Consider the following 17552-nt stretch of genomic DNA (forward strand, 5'->3'; position numbering starts at 1 on the left):
ACTGATGACAAAACAGTCCACCTTGACAAGTTAACAAGGACTTCCTGTTCTCAGTGCTTCACTTGCTGATGTTAGAATATAGGACAGGGTTGAAGCTGTAGAGTTCCATTCTTGGATAGTGTGCAGAAACAGTATACTGATCCAAACACTAGTAGTTCTGGCTAAACATTCCCAGACTTTTTAACCTTTGGGATGGCCTTTGTCTTCTTATAACCTTGATGCTGTCATCAGAAAGGGCCCAGGGCTCAGGTGGGTCTGCTCCGGCATGGTCTGGAATGTGTGTGTTCTTGATTTTATGCAGGAAAGATTTAAAGCCATGAGTCCTTGTGACTTTGGGAGAACATTTATTAGAGCCGGGGACAGTGAAACAAAGGAAGGGCTTGAGATAGAAGTATGATCATAGCAACAGGTGTGATCCTAGGCACAGCTGCCTTGGCCCTTTAGTAAGAAAGTTCCAGAGGCAGAAGAAATGAGCCAGCTGGGCTGCATAGACTCAGGAAATAAGGTACATGGGCAAAGGAGGACTCTGGGAGACAAGTTCAGGGTATAGCCGGGAACAAGCTGTCACTGCCTACTGCTCCCCTGGTTGCAAGTCTCCTGGGAGCTTTAGCGTTTAGGAGAAAGAAAGCAAAGATACATGCCTGAGGGAAGAAGGCTGAGAGGAGGTGGGAGGGAAGAGGGAGGGGGGAGAGAGATGCAGGCACAGGCATACTCAAGGGACAGCTCACTCTGGGTCTTTTGTCTTAAGGATTTTTATCTGTTTTCTAAAAGTGGGGCATTTTAGGGGAGGTCTCCATCAGAATATTCACCTGCTTTCCAGATGTGTTCTTTGACACTCCGGTGCATCAAAATGAGCATTTAGAGGGGTCAGGGTCACTCTCTGGTCAGTTTTACCTTCAAAGACGTCACCAGCAAGGGAGTAGGGGCGGGTGCATCTGCCCTGGCATGGCCTGGATGGTGTAAAGCATTTGCTTCTAAGTGTCCTTGGTTAGGGAAGACGAAATCTTGCGATTTATTAGCTGGCTGTAAATTGTTCAGTCTTCTCTTTAACTGTCTGTTTCTCCATTCCACTTGCCAAGGACTTTTCCTAGCTTTATACTAACCTGCATCAATACAAGGTTTTCTGGGTCTTTTTTGCATGTGCCCTGGATGAACCCTCTGTACATACTGTTCTGATATATCAATAGAACATTTCAAGAGCAGATAAGTGCAGATGGGAGATACATTAGTTAAATGTGTGGACTCCTTGCCCTAATTGGTTTGGCTCAGTGGATAGAGCATCAGACTGAAAGGTCTCATGTTCAATTCCGGTCAAGGGCATGTACCTTGGTTGTGAGCACATCCCCAATAGGAGGTGTGCAGGAGGCGGCTGATTGATATTTCTCTCTCATCAATGCTTCTGACTCTCTATCCTTCTCCCTTCCTCTCTGCAAAAAAAACAAAACGAAACGAAAAAAAAAACACAAAAAACAAAAACAAAACAAAACAAAAAAACCAATAAAATATATTTTAAAAGAAATGTGAGGACTCCTTACATCAGAGCCCATGGTCTTGCTAGTTTTCCCTAGGTTTTGAGGGCCAATTATGGCAGGCTCTTTATCTGACTCAGAAGCTCCCAGTCCCTCCTCATTCTTATATAGGAACATATGTGTCCATTACAACCCATGGAGGTTTCTGAAGCCACGTTAGAACTAGACAGTGGATGGACAACAACCTTGCTCACTCCTCTGATTCCTTTTTCCACCTTCTGGGTTCTGTTAGTAATTGTAATCTATATGAAATTATTATTATCTCACTTACTATCTTACTACTTCACCTATCTTCAATATTTTGTTTTCTAGCACTGTTTATGTGTTTATTTCCAGATACTATAACTAATCAGTGAAAGTTTGAGGAACAAAATGTTTACATAATCTCAGTGTTTACTCCTTAATGACTTACTAATTGCAAAGGACAGAAATAGTAACTTTTCAATGGGGAATAAAATCTAGTGGACACATTTTTAGCCAGCTACTCGAGGTCAACAGCATCCCCTAAGACAAACCATCATGTGCCTCTGGTGGTATGCACCGAGAAAGACCCAGTATCACGTATGGGGTATTCCTGCCAAAAATGTATCACTTGAATTCTTTTGTGAGGATGTACCAGACACAATTAAATAACAATAACTGGTTTGTATTCTTTAAACACCATCAAAGTCATGAAAGACAAAGAAAGACTTAGGAACTATTCTGGGAGATTAAAAAAACAAAAAAGATATTTTAATTAAATATAATGCATAATCTTGGATTGGATCCTGCTATAGGAAAAAACAGTGTTCTAAAGGATTTTAATAGGACAGTGGCAAAATGTGGTGATGGTACTGCTCAGTCCAGAATGTCAGACAGTGCAAATAATTGCCTGCTTTGTTTAGCCACTTACACCATGTTGGTTGTAGTTACCCCAGCTCGAGCTCACGTTTTGTAGCTTATATCCATTGCTTTTGTTCTTTCCCTGAGCATCACAGCAGGTCTGTTTCCTTCCCCAGATTTTAATCGTTCTGATAGTTGAAAGCAGCTGGTCTGCATTCTTCCCTTCTCCATCTTTTCTTCAGCATAAACATCCTCTATCCTTTCGACCATCAGGGTGAGAAGATGACTTCCTCTCTGCGTGCTCTTTGCCAATGCTCCTTCCAAAGAATGGCGGCCATGGTTGACAGGACATTCCCGAACACAGTAGAGAGTGTATTGTAATTGTGATGCCATTCCATTAGCTCTTTAATAGTCTGCATATCAATAGGGTTAAGTACATGATTGGCTACTTTTTGCTACTACCAGTACTATTAGAATAGTAATGATAATCATAATGATCACAGTGCCTAACATAATGTATATTGAGCACATGCAGTATAATAGACTTTTCGAAGCACTCTTCATGTAATAGCTTACTTAGTATTTACAAATCAATGAAGTAGACAATAATAACAATCATACCCTGTCACCAGATGAGGAAATAATCTGCCCAGGGTCACTTATCTAGTGAGCAAAAATGGCTACAATGAATTGTGAAGCTTTTATAGGCTGTTCGTCCGATTTCTCTCTCAATCAGATAATCCTAGACTTTTAAGAAAAATGCTTTAAAAAGTCATGTTTGCATTTTACTCTAAATCTGTGGACTTTTTATTAGATGATTAGTACTTACCATCTTTAAAAAAAACATCATTAAATTCACACATTTAATTTTTATCTGATACAACATGAATTTACTTTATCAGTTGTTTGATAAAAACATGCATTTTTACCTCATATACCCAAAAAGTTGCACTGAGATGACATGTAAAAATAATGGGAAAAGAAGTCCATAGTGTGGTTGAGGTCAGGGAGGTGGATGGAGGGATCCACAACAGGATGGATTTGGGGGATCGTATGAAGCATACTAGTATAGATTCAGATTGACAATGAACTCTTTTTGACCTGGGGACCCCACGTCCCTCATAGAAGCAAAACAGAGGGTTCCAGAGAGAAATTTTTTTCTGAAGGCACCAAAATTAGAAGCAGAAGGGAGCCCATGGCCAGTAGCCTATAAATTAATCAACATTGGTGGAAATTTGCAGCAGTCTCCAGTCTTCGCCTCTGGAATAAAGATGTGAATACAAGCATTTCAGAGTTAAGTTTAGAGATATTCCCAGAGCAGGCAGCAGGCTTGAGAGCAATTGGTGGCTGGGAGCTGGCGGCCATCATGAGGAATAAGGAGACCCTTCTCTCTCGTGAGTTATGTGAAGTGCGCACCCACTAGGAGAGTCCTCCACTTTTTGGCCAACACAACTCTACTTCAACCAGGCTCCTTAAAAGGAATCTTACCTACACCACCAGCACAGCAATGATTCTCACTGAGACTGGGAAATCCATTGCAGCCATAAATACTAACCAATCTAGTGTTGTACTGTGCTTATGAGTATGAAAATTTTGCCAGGAATTCACAAACACCTGAAGAAATTCACCTGAATAAAGGAAGGATAGCACTTTGCTCAAGGAATTGAGTTAATACATGGTACAAAACAAAGAAATTAATATAATTATTATTTTCATTTAATAAAAACAGGCTAATAACAAAAGGCAAAGCTCTTGAAAATTAGATACATTAAAAGAAAAAACTCAGTAGATGAGCTGACTAGCAATGAATACGAAACTGACTGAGTAGGAAGCAGGGAAAGATGAAAATATTATGGGGAGGAAAATAGGCGGTTAACGTGACCAACTAGTAGTCCATTAAAGCAATATACTCTTCTCAGTAAATGGCAATGAAAACCATGTAGCTAACAGGATTGTAAATATAGAGAGACAGAAGTACGTTTAATAAAAATATTTGCTTTATTACACATGTCACCCCCTCAGTTTTTGTGGTCTAGTTTAATTGGAACAATGGCTTTAGTTTGTAGATTGTTGAAATGTTTGCTTATGAGTATTTTATATTAAAATATATTAAAAGTTTATGTACTACAAAATGATTCTTAACTAGTTGAAAGCTGTGATTGAAATAATATTTAGGAATTTTTGAATCGACCTTGAAGTCATGTGTTTTAAACTAGTATTCATTTATAAACAACTGAATTCTTTTTTTTTTTTTTTCCTTAAATTTATCTAGGGTTTGGAAACATCTCACCACGCACAGAAGGGGGGAAAATATTCTGTATCATCTATGCCTTACTGGGAATTCCCCTCTTTGGTTTTCTATTGGCCGGAGTTGGAGATCAACTAGGGACCATATTTGGAAAAGGAATTGCAAAAGTGGAAGATACGTTTATTGTAAGTATGATAGCCTTTTAACTACATGTGGTTATTATTTGTTTAATATATTAAAATATTACACTTTTTCTATTATCTCAGTGCAGCTATACATTCATTATTAGATTTTCCATAACAATTTATATGTACTCCTATTAGCATGTAACACACTGTATAGTTATTTTATACTTATCTGAATGAATAAATTAATGCATGAGGAAACTATTAAAATATGCATTAAAAAGTAGAAATCTGACAGCCCTAGTTCAAATTCCAGATATATTGTCTCCTAGCTATATTTTGTAATTTATTGAATGTGACCAGAACTATTGACAATGAAACATTACTCCAAGAGTTAGAAATAATATAAGTTAAAGTTTAACAGAACTAGTAAAGACTGAAAATATTTTAATTAAAAATTGTTTTGGTATCCTTGTTCATTGCTGGTGTCACTGTGAACATATAACCCTTCTGTGAGGGATATAGACCTATATGGCAAACAGGATAAAGATGACCATACAACTTAATTCAGTAATATCATTGATAGAAATCTATCCAAGGTATATAACTCAGTAGAACCAATAGTGATATATATGAAGATGTTCATGGCCATATTACATTCAATAGAAAAAATAAAATGAAAATGCTTCTGTTACAATTCTAAATAAAAAATAATAATATCATGAGTACAAACTTCTATTCTTGAAGAAAATTATGGATAAAGAAAGTGATTGTGTTAGAGGATGGGATTATAAATGATTTATTACTACTGTCAGCACTATTCCAAATATATTTTATTTATTATGAAATGACATTTTCATATTTTCGCAAAATTGTCAGAGCATTTTACGTCTAATTCTATGGGTGAAATAAAACTCTTGAATATGGTTTTTCAATTGAAATCATAGTTCCAGTTTTTAGCATTATTATGTTTCATATTTAAGTTCAAAGTTCACTCTCATTTTTTAAATTGATTTCAGGAAGAAGAAGGGAAAGGGAGATGAAGATAGAAATATCAATGATGAGAGAGAATCATTGATTGGCTGCTTCTTGCAAGCCCCCCAGTAGGGATCCAGCCCACAACCTGGGCATGTGCCCTTGACCAGAATCGAACCCGGGACTCTTGAGTCCACAGGCCAAAGCTCTAGACACTGAGCCAAACCGGTTAGGGCCACTCTCAAATATTTTTACTGTTAGAATGGAGTATGTGTGGTTATTACCAAACAGAAGTTTTATCCTTTTTATGGCATTATACTTTTCTTACATTGATATAAAAATATCTTGTATTTATATTAATTGAGAGATAATGTTAGTGGTGTAAACTTGATAGTACTGAATTGTTCATTATTCAACAGAGTTTTGAGCACCTACTGGAGGCTGGGCAGTCTCTTTTGTGCTGCATCTACATCAGTGCAGAAGACCAATTCCGTGCCCTGTTAGGGGATACATTCCAGTGGTCATGATTCAGCATTCAGCACTAAAAACTCCTGAGAACTTGACAAATGTGAATTCACTTAGCTCTCAGATGTGTGATAAGGATGGTGGACTAGAGAAACTTTTCTTTCTATTTTCCACCCAATGGTTTCATTGACCTTTATTTCTAGAAAAATTTCAGGCTCTACAATTCAGTGATTCTTCTATGGTGGGGCTGTGACCCAGAAAAGATAGATTCAGTTAGAGATAAAAAATTCACGGTGATAAATTTCCAAAAGACCTGGAGGTAAACTGCTGTCTGTACAAACTTCATTTAATGTCACACTGTGGAGATTCCTGATAAGAGAAGGAGGTGAAAAAATATGGGTACTCTGATGGCAGCTGTAGCTTAGAGGTTTGGAAGAGTTTTCCTTATCATCTTTTTTAAAAATATATTTTATTGATTTTTAACAGAGAGGAAGGGAGAGAGATAGAGAGCTAGAAATGTCGATGAGAGAGAAACATCGGCCAGCTGCCTCTTGCACAACCCCTACTGGGGATGTGCCCGCAACCAACGTACATGCCCTGACCAGAATCGAACCTGGAACCTTTCAGTCCACAGACCGACGCTCTACCACTGAGCCAAACCGGCTTCGGCTACATATCATCTTTGATATATTTAGTTTTATATCATAGTTTAAGACCATAGGACAGAGAGATAGTTCATCAGGCTCATCTGGGAATCAAATGTGAGTTTTAAGTCTCTGAACATACACTTTAATCAATTAAATATTGATTGGAAATGCGATAGGAGTGAGAAGGAATAATTTGATTAGTAGTAAATATTTAATTCATAGTTCAGGTTTTTTTTCTCTCCATTTTCATATATTTCTAGATTGTATTCACCCCACAATCTATTGTATGCCTAAAGACTGAAAATATTTTAAGAATAGTTCAGGTAAACAAAAGGATGATGTAAATCTGAGATTTGTATTCTTAGAGCAAATGTGATTTACTTTGGAGAGTAATTTACCTGTTGTAAGCTGTGTAAGACTAAAATGGTATCATTATTAGCATTGAATGTTTTGAGCTAGTTATGTTATACCCAATTTTGACTTTAGTTATAAGTCATAAAAATTAATCATAAAAGGGAATAAAATTCCCACTTGCTAATTTGTTAACAGTGTATATAAATTAGCTTTATGCGTATGCCAATAATCCATTAATCTCAGTCAATTTCTCTTTCTCACTCTCTTGCTGTCTTCCCTAGAAGTGGAATGTTAGTCAGACCAAGATTCGCATCATCTCAACAATCATATTTATACTGTTTGGCTGTGTGCTCTTCGTTGCTCTGCCCGCTATCATATTTAAGCACATAGAAGGCTGGAGTGCTCTGGACGCCATTTACTTTGTGGTTATCACTTTAACAACCATTGGATTCGGGGACTATGTTGCAGGTAAGTTTTTCTTGGCACCGACACTGCCCTCCTAACCCACGTCCCTTCATTAGACTTTCCATTTGGGTTTGCAGTACAACACAGTGACTGTATTCGTTTCCTAAGGTTGCCATAACCAGGTACCACAATCTGGGTTGCTTTAAACAAAAAGAATCCATTCTCTCTTGGCAGTTCAAAATCAAGGTGACAGCAGAGGCATGCTCCCTCTAAGACTGTCAGAATCCTTCCTTGCTTTCTGTCCAGCAGTCCTTGTTGATTCTTGTCTTAGAGACCCATCACTCCATCTCTGCTTCTATCATCCCACTGCTTTCTCCATGTCTCGCTCACTGTGTCCAAAGGATGCCAGTCACATTGGATTCACGCTAGTCTAGTGTGAGTTCATCATACTAATTACATTTCTAAGGACTCATTTCCAAATAAGGATGCATTCCAAAGTACTAGGGGTTAGGACTTCAATATATATATTTTTGGAAGACACATTTTAACAGTGATAAAGCCAAAGGAAGTCATTCCATGACAGCGGAGGTGAGCAGATTGGTGGAGTTGGACATTTATTTTTTATTTTATGAAAGAGTTTTAATTGCTGGTTATTCAGAATTTTATATTCCCATCCTATTTTCCAAACCCAAATATCTGCCTCTTAATTTTTTAAAAAATTTGAGTTTAACTTAGCTTTGCTCTTTTTACTTAGGCCTTTTCATATCTTAGTTTAAAAAACACCTGCAAACTTTAGATGTACTTAGCTACTTAAAAACTTCTTTTCTCTAAGATATTTACCATCTTTAATTTTTAGTTCTCGGGAAAATATTTTAGGCCTTTGCTAAAATGTTCATTTTATTTTTATTCATTTTAAATTTTCTTATTTTCTATATATGTTATTTCAATTGCTGTTTGCTTATTTGCTGCAAAAAGCTTTATTGTTTCATTTGGTCCAATGCCTGGGAGAGGGCTTCAGGTGGTTAAAAGAATGCCTAGCAGTTTCCAGGAGAGGCCAAAGGCAGACAACCAGGCCTCCGGGCTCCACAGGCTCCTAGTCCTGCTGGAGGGGGAGCCTTTCCAGGAGCTTCTGGCCCCGCCCAGCCTGGGGGCCTCAGCCTGCGGAGGGGAGCCAGGTGTGGCCCATCTTCCTGATGAGTTTCACCTCCTCACCCGGAAGTGGCTCTGCAGGAAGTAAGAGCTGAGCGTCTGCGAGGGCAGAACCAAGCTTGCAGGTCCACAAGGGCCCGGGCCAGATTCCTCCCCAAGGCCATGACGGTCCCCCTGGCGCCCTGAGTTCTGCTCGCTCATCCTGGGGGGCCTCAGCGAGTCCTGGGGGAGAGGGCGGCCACCGCGCTGGGTTTGCATCTTTAAGGGATGCTCAGAGCCCTGGAGCCTCTCCACCAACTCCAGGAAGAAGCGGCCTACACCCTCCAGAGCCTCACCACCCAGAGGTAGGTAGGTGTGGGCGCCCGCAGAGGCAGGGGGCCAGGCGGTTGATGGCAGCCTCCACTTTGGTGGGATAATTCTGATGAATTTGGGACTCATGGTTGTTCGGCGACAAGGAGTTAAGGCAGAAGCCCGTGTGTTGGCTGGTCTCAGAGATGGTGCTGAAGGTGGGGACTGGATAAGAGATGGAGGGTGGCCGCAGGCTGGGAGAAGGGGCGTCCCTAGGCTGTTCCATCCAAACTCTGTGGAAGCCAGAGGCAGCTCCGACCACCTGCTGTTGGCTTTATTGCCGTAGCTCTTAGGACTTCCATTTCTGTCGTTTCCACTCTCCTTTCCCCTGTTATGTTATTTAAAATATATTTTTTATTGATTTTATACAGAGAGGAAGGGAGAGAGAGAGTTAGAAACATCGATGAGAGAGAGTCATCGATTAGCTGCCTCTTGTACACCCCCTACTGGGGATATGCCCGCAACCAAGGTACATGCCCTTGACTGGAATCGAACCCGGGACCCTTCAGTCCCCAAGCTGACGCTCTATCCATTGAGCCAAACCAGTCCCGGCTCCCCTGTTATGTTATTTAATTATTATTGTTTTAATTCCAGTTTTAAGTAAATTGTAATTGTGGTAAAAGTCATGTAATAATGATCATGGATCATTTTGACCAGCTACTGAAAATCAAAGCTATTCTTTAAAAAAAAAAAAAAATCATTTGGAAGTATTAGAAAAACATGCTGAACGTTATAGTAGGAATGTGCCGTTAAATTTTCCAGAGTAAATTCACCAGCCTAATTTAGTTTTAGGGGAGTTTTATACTTTCTGGCTATTTACTATTCTTTCTTGTTTCATTGTGTTGTTGTTGTTTTTAGTCTTAATCATTTTTATTTTACTTAATAAATAAATACAAGAGAATGGTTGTGAAACCACTGGCAATGTGGTAAACTTTAAAGCATTTATTCAACTCCGCTCATTTATTGTATTTTTGAAATGAGAATATATATATATATATATTTTCACTAATAAATGCTTAATGCTTTACCATTACCCTATTCGTTAAAACTTGAAAATCATTCCGATTAAATGAAAAAAGTGCACAAAAATTCTTTTAATCTTATAATTTAAGATATATTCAAAATAACGTTTTTATAGCAGTCAAAACCTTTAAACATTCAGAACTGCAGTCTCATAAGTTTAACCAAGTGGCCACATTCTAATCTAATTACTAACACCTGGAAAGAATACCGTGGCTCCTAAAGAAGGGAGTCCAGCAGTTGGTATAGTTTTCCCTTCTGGGCACTCCTAGGTTTGTCCTTGATTGGTATTTTTATTTCATCTGTTCAAACAGAGACAGTTGCTTCAACTTTAAAGAACGTTTAAATGGACTCTGGGTATTTAATATCGATGATGTTTGCTAAGACAAGACCTCCAACAAAGAGAATCAGAAGATGTTCTTTCTTGACCCAAACTTCTCACTTAAATATTTTCAGAAAGAGAACATGTTGTGTTTATAGAACATGTTGTGTTCTATAAAATCTCACAGAAGGCTGGGAGTTCGTATGTTTTTTTATTGATTGGTTAATTACACAAGATGAGGATGTTTTCATGAGTGACAGGTTGCTTTGGTAAAAAATACTGTGTACGTCTGTGGGCTGGATGGAGGCCCTGAGTCAGGAGGACACCTCCTCCCCGCACATCGGGCTGGAGATTTTGTAGTTTTCTGATGTGCTTATTGGTGGAGAGAGGAATCTCAGACGTTTGTACCTCCATCTACACGCTCTGTCCATTTTTCTACCTCTCATCAAAGCGATATACTTGGCTTAAGCAGAAGTGGAAAGTGTATGAACACAGGAGAAAGTGAGACTCACGGATGATAACAAAGCTTACCCTTGTGGCATGTTAATCTTAGGCTCTTGTACCACTTTATAAACATAATTAACAAGGGCTGATAACCAGAATATATATCGAATAGGTACCTATCTTCTATTTTTAGGTGAACAACATTGTGTTGTTTGTATTATTTTATTTTATATATGTATTTGTTTTTATAGTAAGGCACCGTTTTATTTTTCAGCTTTATTGAGATACAGTTGACAAGTAAAATTGCAAGATACTTAAAGTATACATCATGGCATTTCATATACATAGACATTGTAAAAGGATTCCCGCCTCCTAGTTAATTAATACATCACATGTGTTCCTTATTTATTTTTTTTTGGGGGGGGAGGTGAGAACAATTAAGTTCTACACTCTTAGCAAATTTCAATGCTGTCATACAGTGTGTATTTCAACCATTGGCATATTGTATCAATACATTATAGGGACCACATGGTCGAGACTCTAAAGAAACAAAAATTATAAATAAAAGAAATGTGGGCGGAATCCTAAAATAATGTTGTATATTTGCAACCAGAGTACCAGAATTAAAAAAAGGACCGATATTTTTACTTTATGGTTTTATGAAAGATGAAAAATAATTTTTTTAACTTTAAGAGATCAACACTCTGAACCTGGCTAGCTCCTGTGGGTTTGTTGGTGTTCAGTCTTGCTGCCTGCAGAGTGAAGTGTGCGTATCACGGGCGACCCTGAAGTTCAGAGCCGCAGCGCCGTATTATGGGAAACGGGAACAGAAGGGCATTTGCATGGCATTGAGCTTAGTCCAGTAAACATCTTGATTATTACAGAGATTTCTTTTTGCTGTAGTCCTCTTTACATTCATTATTTTAATTTGACAGAGGAAATAATGAACAATGGTAGAAATATACTTTACTAATCATTAGCAAGTGCTGAGAAGGATAAATTAGAGAAGAGGCAGATTGACAGCAGTTTTTGATGTTTCTCTGCCTCCTTAATTGATGTATGCTGTAGCTATTTTGGTCTTTGTGAGTCTGTGGAGCCCTGCTCCTCGGATTGTAGTCTTGAAAGCCTCGGTCCTTTTGCCCAGGGAGCGTTTTTTGGAATGCGAACGAGAATGTGGATGAGGGGGCAGGTGTGTGGCAAAGGCTCTGTAGGAAATGTGTGCCCTTCGCCAAAGTCTTTGGAAAAACAAAAATTATGAGTTTTTTAAAAGGACCTTGGGAAAGAATTGCCTCATATAGTTCGATGTAAAAATAGTCTTTGCTTCTGGGTGCTTTGAGACTATAAAGTACAATTAGATGTGGAGTGAAGGCAAGTACCCCAGCTGGGGAATATTGGTTGTTGATTTTTTTAGAACCTTCTCTCTTGCTATTAGATGTCACTGCAGGTAGTGTTTTCACTTCATTGTGGTATTTTTGCTGGGAAAAACAAGAGGCACCACTGCAACTTGAAACTTCTCGGCTTTCTCTTGGGTTTTCAACCTCCAAAGAAAACCAAGTTGGACCTCTCCTGATGCACCTTCATTGGCTGGTGCTCTTCTCAAGCCTGCAAGTCCTTTGACAGGTGTTAGGGATCAATTACACTGTTGTATTGAACTTCTTGAAAGACTAATTCAAACTGTGGTGTTATGAAAAGAAAAGTGAATTTTGGAGAGTGATGTATAAATGTGTAGAAAATAGGTTGTAACCTTGGTGTAACTATTAGGAACATCCCAAGAGCAACAAGTGAGCATGTGGTGTTTTAGACCAGAACTCGGAAGCAGAGTGCTCATCCCCAGGGAATGAGCAAGAAAGTCTGTGCATTAAGACTTTCTACCATAGGAAGAAAACAGGACACCTCCTGATTCTATGTATTCTTAGGCCTCATTCCTTACATGTCACACAATGCATGCTATAAGTTAGTGCATAATAGGTTTCTAATTCATAAGTAAATACATTTAAGTTTGAATGTTCAAAACCTTTGCATTGTGGTGAAAAAGCATTTAGAGACCACTCATCAAGACAGAACCACATAGTGTTCAGGTTTCTCTGTCTATGTGACTGAATAGAGGAAGTCAACACTTAGTAATTTTTCTGCAAGATGAGCTCAAATACTTTTTATTGATTTTTAGAAAGGGAGGAAGGGAGGGAGGGAGGGAGAGAGAGAAAGAGTGAGAGAGAGAGAGAGAGAGAGAGAGAGAGAGAGAGAGAGAGAGAGAGAGAGAGAAGTAAAACATAGATTGGCTGCCTACTGCATGCTCCCTACCAGAGATCAAGTCTGCAACCTGGGCATGTGCCCTGACTGGGAATAGAACTTGCAACCCTTCGGTGATGGGTGATGCCCAACTGAGCCATACTGGCGAAGAGTTCTGATAAAGAAGTCCTTAAAATAATCCTTTTAGAAAACCAAGTGTGTTCATAAGAGATAATATGACTGAATGAAAGCCAAATGCAAATTTATAGTTTCACCAAGCAGTGAGCTCATATTACCTTCTTTATTAATAAAAAACAAAAGTTTTCGCCAAAAATTTAGATATTCTAACAAATCTTTATGGTTGATACTATGAAAACACATTTCCCATCAGAACATACATTTATTCAGCTATTCAAATATATCTTTTGAAATTTTGATCCATGAAATTTAGTATATTTAGTTGAATAATGACATTCTCTTCATCTCACTTGTAGTTATGGAAAGCTCACTTCGTGTTTTGTACCCTATGTTCCTCTGTATAGAAAATATAACAGGGCTTTCCCAGGTCAGATTCTTCTTCTGGTGCATATACTTTTATTATTTTTTTACAATTTTTCACAGCTATATAGTCATTTGGCATCACATTTTCTTTTTTTACTTAGAAAAAATATATTTGTTTATTTCATATTAAGAATTAAATTTTCTTAGAATTGTGTTTTCAGAGTCATTATTAAAAAAGCAGGTTTTAGTAACCACACCATTGCTTTCCTTATAACTGAAAACATGACTCATTGCGTGGAGTGCTCAGAGCTTGCTTAATTAACGAAAGGGGATTTTTATCATGAAAACATATAAATCTCTATTGAAAAACCATGGCAAGATTTTTTATTTTTTATTTTGTTTAAAACAGTTTGTTCTAACAGCAACCCTGCAGAAAACAGTTGCTGATGATGCCTAAAAGCTTTGCATCTAGGTCATAGGCCGGTTATTATCGATAAGACTGCTATTATGGAGCTGGTCTCTGAATAAAAGTTTGCCAGGAATTCAGTGGATAACAAGGAAAGTACCTGATGAGGAAGAGTTCTGATAAAGAACAGTCAGTACTACCATCACCACAGCAATGGCTCTGATTGGAAAGCGAGGGTTTATATGACTGCCAAATGTATTGTATTATTCACTCATTCAGCAATGTAGTGAGCACATGTTGTATATTCCATACTGTGCTTAGCACTTAGTGATAATGATTGCCTATTCCTGTGAATAGAATGTGTGAGATCCAGGAAGAGCTACCAATCCTGGTGCAGTTATTCTGTTTGATAGTGTAGAAAATTCTACAAGGACTCGCGTCCACCCTGATTCAGCTAGTGGCTCTCAGAGAACTCATGAGAGATTTGATAGCTATCTACATGATTAATTAAATGGGATTTCACCCAAATGGCTCAGAAGTCTTAGGGACTAGATACAAGAAGTTATGTAAGTTCCTGGATTCAGAATGGATATATCGATATATAGTAGCATTGTGGAAACATATGGGGAAAAAAGAGGGAAGGAAATCATTCAATGATTAACAGTTATGACTTAGGGAGGTTGATAGTAAATTGTACTAAATTTGATTTGAAAAATCCAGATTGCTCTATCTTGAGTCTTAACAGTAATTTCTAGACATAATAATTGTGTACACCTTATAAATTTCCATCCTCATAAAGGATGAGTGAGACGGTGTAGGGATCTTTCTTTCTTTAGGGTTGTGAGATGTTCTAATGTCAGTTTTCCTAATTTTAGACCAAGTGTCGAACAGGAAGTGGACAACATCTTGAATGCTGAAATTGAAATTTCCCAAAATATATAGGTTCAAATGCTAGAGAGGTTTACCTTTTGTAACCTCGTGTTTTTCTGACTCAGTGGTTTATGAGAGTGGTCGGCAAACTCATTAGTCAATAAAGCCAAATATCAACAGTACGACGATTGAAATTTCTTTTGAGAGCCAATTTTTTTAAACTTCTTCTAATGCCACTGCTTCAAAATAGACTCGCCCAGGCCATGGTATTTTGTGGAAAAGCCACGCTCAAGGGGTCAAAGAGCCGCATGTGGCTTGTGAGCCGCAGTTTGCCGACCACAGGTTTATGAGAAGCTTTGTTTAGTGGGTGAGCTAGTGTTTAATACTAAAGTCATACTTCCATTTGTAAAAAAGAAAATAGAATTTATAACATTCTGAAAGAGTCTTGGAGCATGGAGAAAACATTTTATTCAGTTAAATTGCTTTATCATATAAAAGGAAAAATATACCAAAGCAGGAAGTTTTATTTTCTCCCTTTATATTAAATGCAGGACGGTTTTGATTAATAAAAATAAAGTCAAGCAAACAAATAATACAGCATTGTAGAAATAATGTTGATAACTTAGCCCAGAATGGCTAGATGATTTCCAGGCTAGATCCTTTTTTTAATTGAATTTATTGGGGTGACATTAGTTAATAAAATTATGCAAGTTTCACATGTATAATTCTATAATACATGTGTATGTTACAGTGTGTGTTTACCACTCCAAGGCAAGTCTCCTTTCATCATCATTTTTTTAAAATAAGTATTTTCTGAGTCAGCAGCATCACAAGGAAAGAAAATTAAATTTAAGTAGAGAGGGCATGGCAAGTTCTTTAAATAGTAGGGCCAACTGTTAGAAATTGTTGGAATGAGGGCAGAAGCAAGGTGAGGAGGCTTCTGATAAAATAATGCTTATCTTCAGACTCACCTGGTTTCTAGGCAGGACCCTTTAAGAGAAGAAGCACTTCTTGTTTGATTTAGTGTTTGCAGCTCCAGCGAGGTGTTTACCATTTGGTGTGGGCAGACAAGGCTGCTGGATAAATGATGGGATCCTAAGTAACATAGACAGCCAGGTCAATGCAAAAGCCTGTGATACGGAGCCAGGCGGGCCTGGGTTTGAATTCTAGATCTGCTGCCTCTCTTCCTGGGAGACCTGACACGTTATTTTACCTGTGCTGAGACCCTGTCTTCTCTGTTGAAAAGTGGGGACACTTCCTGTTGAGATGTCAAGGAGCCAATACCAACCCTTTCACTTCAGAGTTCTGAACCAGACTGTGAAAATGATGGCAATTGAATTATTAGCCTAACATGGAGGGACCTGGAGAGTATTATGCTAAGTGAAACCAGCCAATCAGAGAAAGACAAGTATCACATGATCTCATTCATATGTGGAATCAAATGAACAAAATAAACTGATGAACAAAATAGATCCAGAGATGTAGAAGCGTAAAACAGATTATGGGAATCTCAGAGGGAAGGCAGGGGAGAGTGGAAGGGTGGGAAGAGATCAAAGAACTTGTATGCATATATCCATAACCCATGGACACAGACAATAGGGAGGTAAAGGCCTGGGGTGGGAGGTGGGGGCAGGCTAAAAGGAGTCAATGGGAGAAAAGGGGGGACATATGTAAGACTTTGAACAGTAAAGATTTAATTTACAAAAATGATTAGCTTAATTACTGTAAAGGCAGCTGGAGTTATGGCTTACATCTAAGGACAAATAGTTTTACTAGTTGCCCTGGCCTACGTCAGTGGAAATGTCAGGAGTGGGAATGCAGCTTCCCTCAAATTTTCAGGAAGCCCGTCTGGGAAGAAAATGAGTCCCGAGCATTAGTGACAGCCCACACCTTTCCCGGGCTGCATCTGGTACCTGCAGTTGAACCTGCTGGATTCGGTTAGGCTGTGGCTAGTTTCCTTACTTAAGCACCAGGGAGAAGACTCCCGAGAGCAATGGCAACTTTTAAAGAAGGCTGTCACATACCATACGCGAGTCAGGGAGAGAGTTATTTTAACTACTTGGAAAAGTTTATAAGATTCCTGAAACCTGTGTGCTTCCACCCCTCTTCGCTATTTTTATTGCCAACTATCTACTCTCCTAGAGTGATTAGCCAAAAGCTCTTAAAATGGAAGGATCTGTGTGCATATTTTGGGTGGCAAAAAAGAAAACAGCGGTGAGGTGACTGTTCCTGCCAAGTGGGTGAGGAATCCCAAGGTGGACAGTGGGCTGTAGCATCCTGCAGGCCGTGTCTCGGGACTCTGTGGAAAGAGGGGGGGAAAGTTATGGAGTAGCAGAGGGGACCTGGGGGTAGGGAGTGAATCCAGGACAGAGAAATTACCCTGTGTCCTTAACTAACAAGAGACCCATGGAAAGATTTCCTTAATGTAGCCAGATTAAAATTAATACTTATAACAGCCAAGACATTTTTTTGAATGTTTTCTAACTTACAACAAATCCAATAGCTCTTTTTAGCAACTTAAATGCAGATAATTTAATTTTGGGTAAGATTCTTAGATCAAGTGAATTGAATAAGGTGGAAATTAATTCATGTCTCAGCTGTCAGAAAGTGATCAGGATTTGGGAGTTGTTTGACAATGATCCATATATATATTAGTTTTTTCCTAGATCTTTTGACTCCTTGTATTTCATCTT

At 38.5% G+C, this 17552-nt stretch overlaps 1 protein-coding gene across 5 annotated transcripts in view; it reads left to right on the plus strand.

Moving 5' to 3' along the window:
• Positions 1–17552, plus strand: part of KCNK2 (potassium two pore domain channel subfamily K member 2) — a 151465-nt gene that overhangs the window by 104203 nt on the left and 29710 nt on the right. For all 5 annotated transcript variants that reach the window (XM_036442181.2, XM_045583137.1, XM_045583139.1 and 2 more), the window contains exons 4-5: positions 4624–4784; positions 7447–7633. In XM_036442181.2, the coding sequence (XP_036298074.1) occupies positions 4624–4784; positions 7447–7633 (348 nt within the window). The remainder of the gene's footprint in view (positions 1–4623; positions 4785–7446; positions 7634–17552) is intronic.

Source organism: Pipistrellus kuhlii, unplaced genomic scaffold (genome assembly GCF_014108245.1).
Source record: "Pipistrellus kuhlii isolate mPipKuh1 unplaced genomic scaffold, mPipKuh1.p scaffold_m20_p_18, whole genome shotgun sequence".
Classification (NCBI taxonomy): domain Eukaryota; kingdom Metazoa; phylum Chordata; class Mammalia; order Chiroptera; family Vespertilionidae; genus Pipistrellus; species Pipistrellus kuhlii.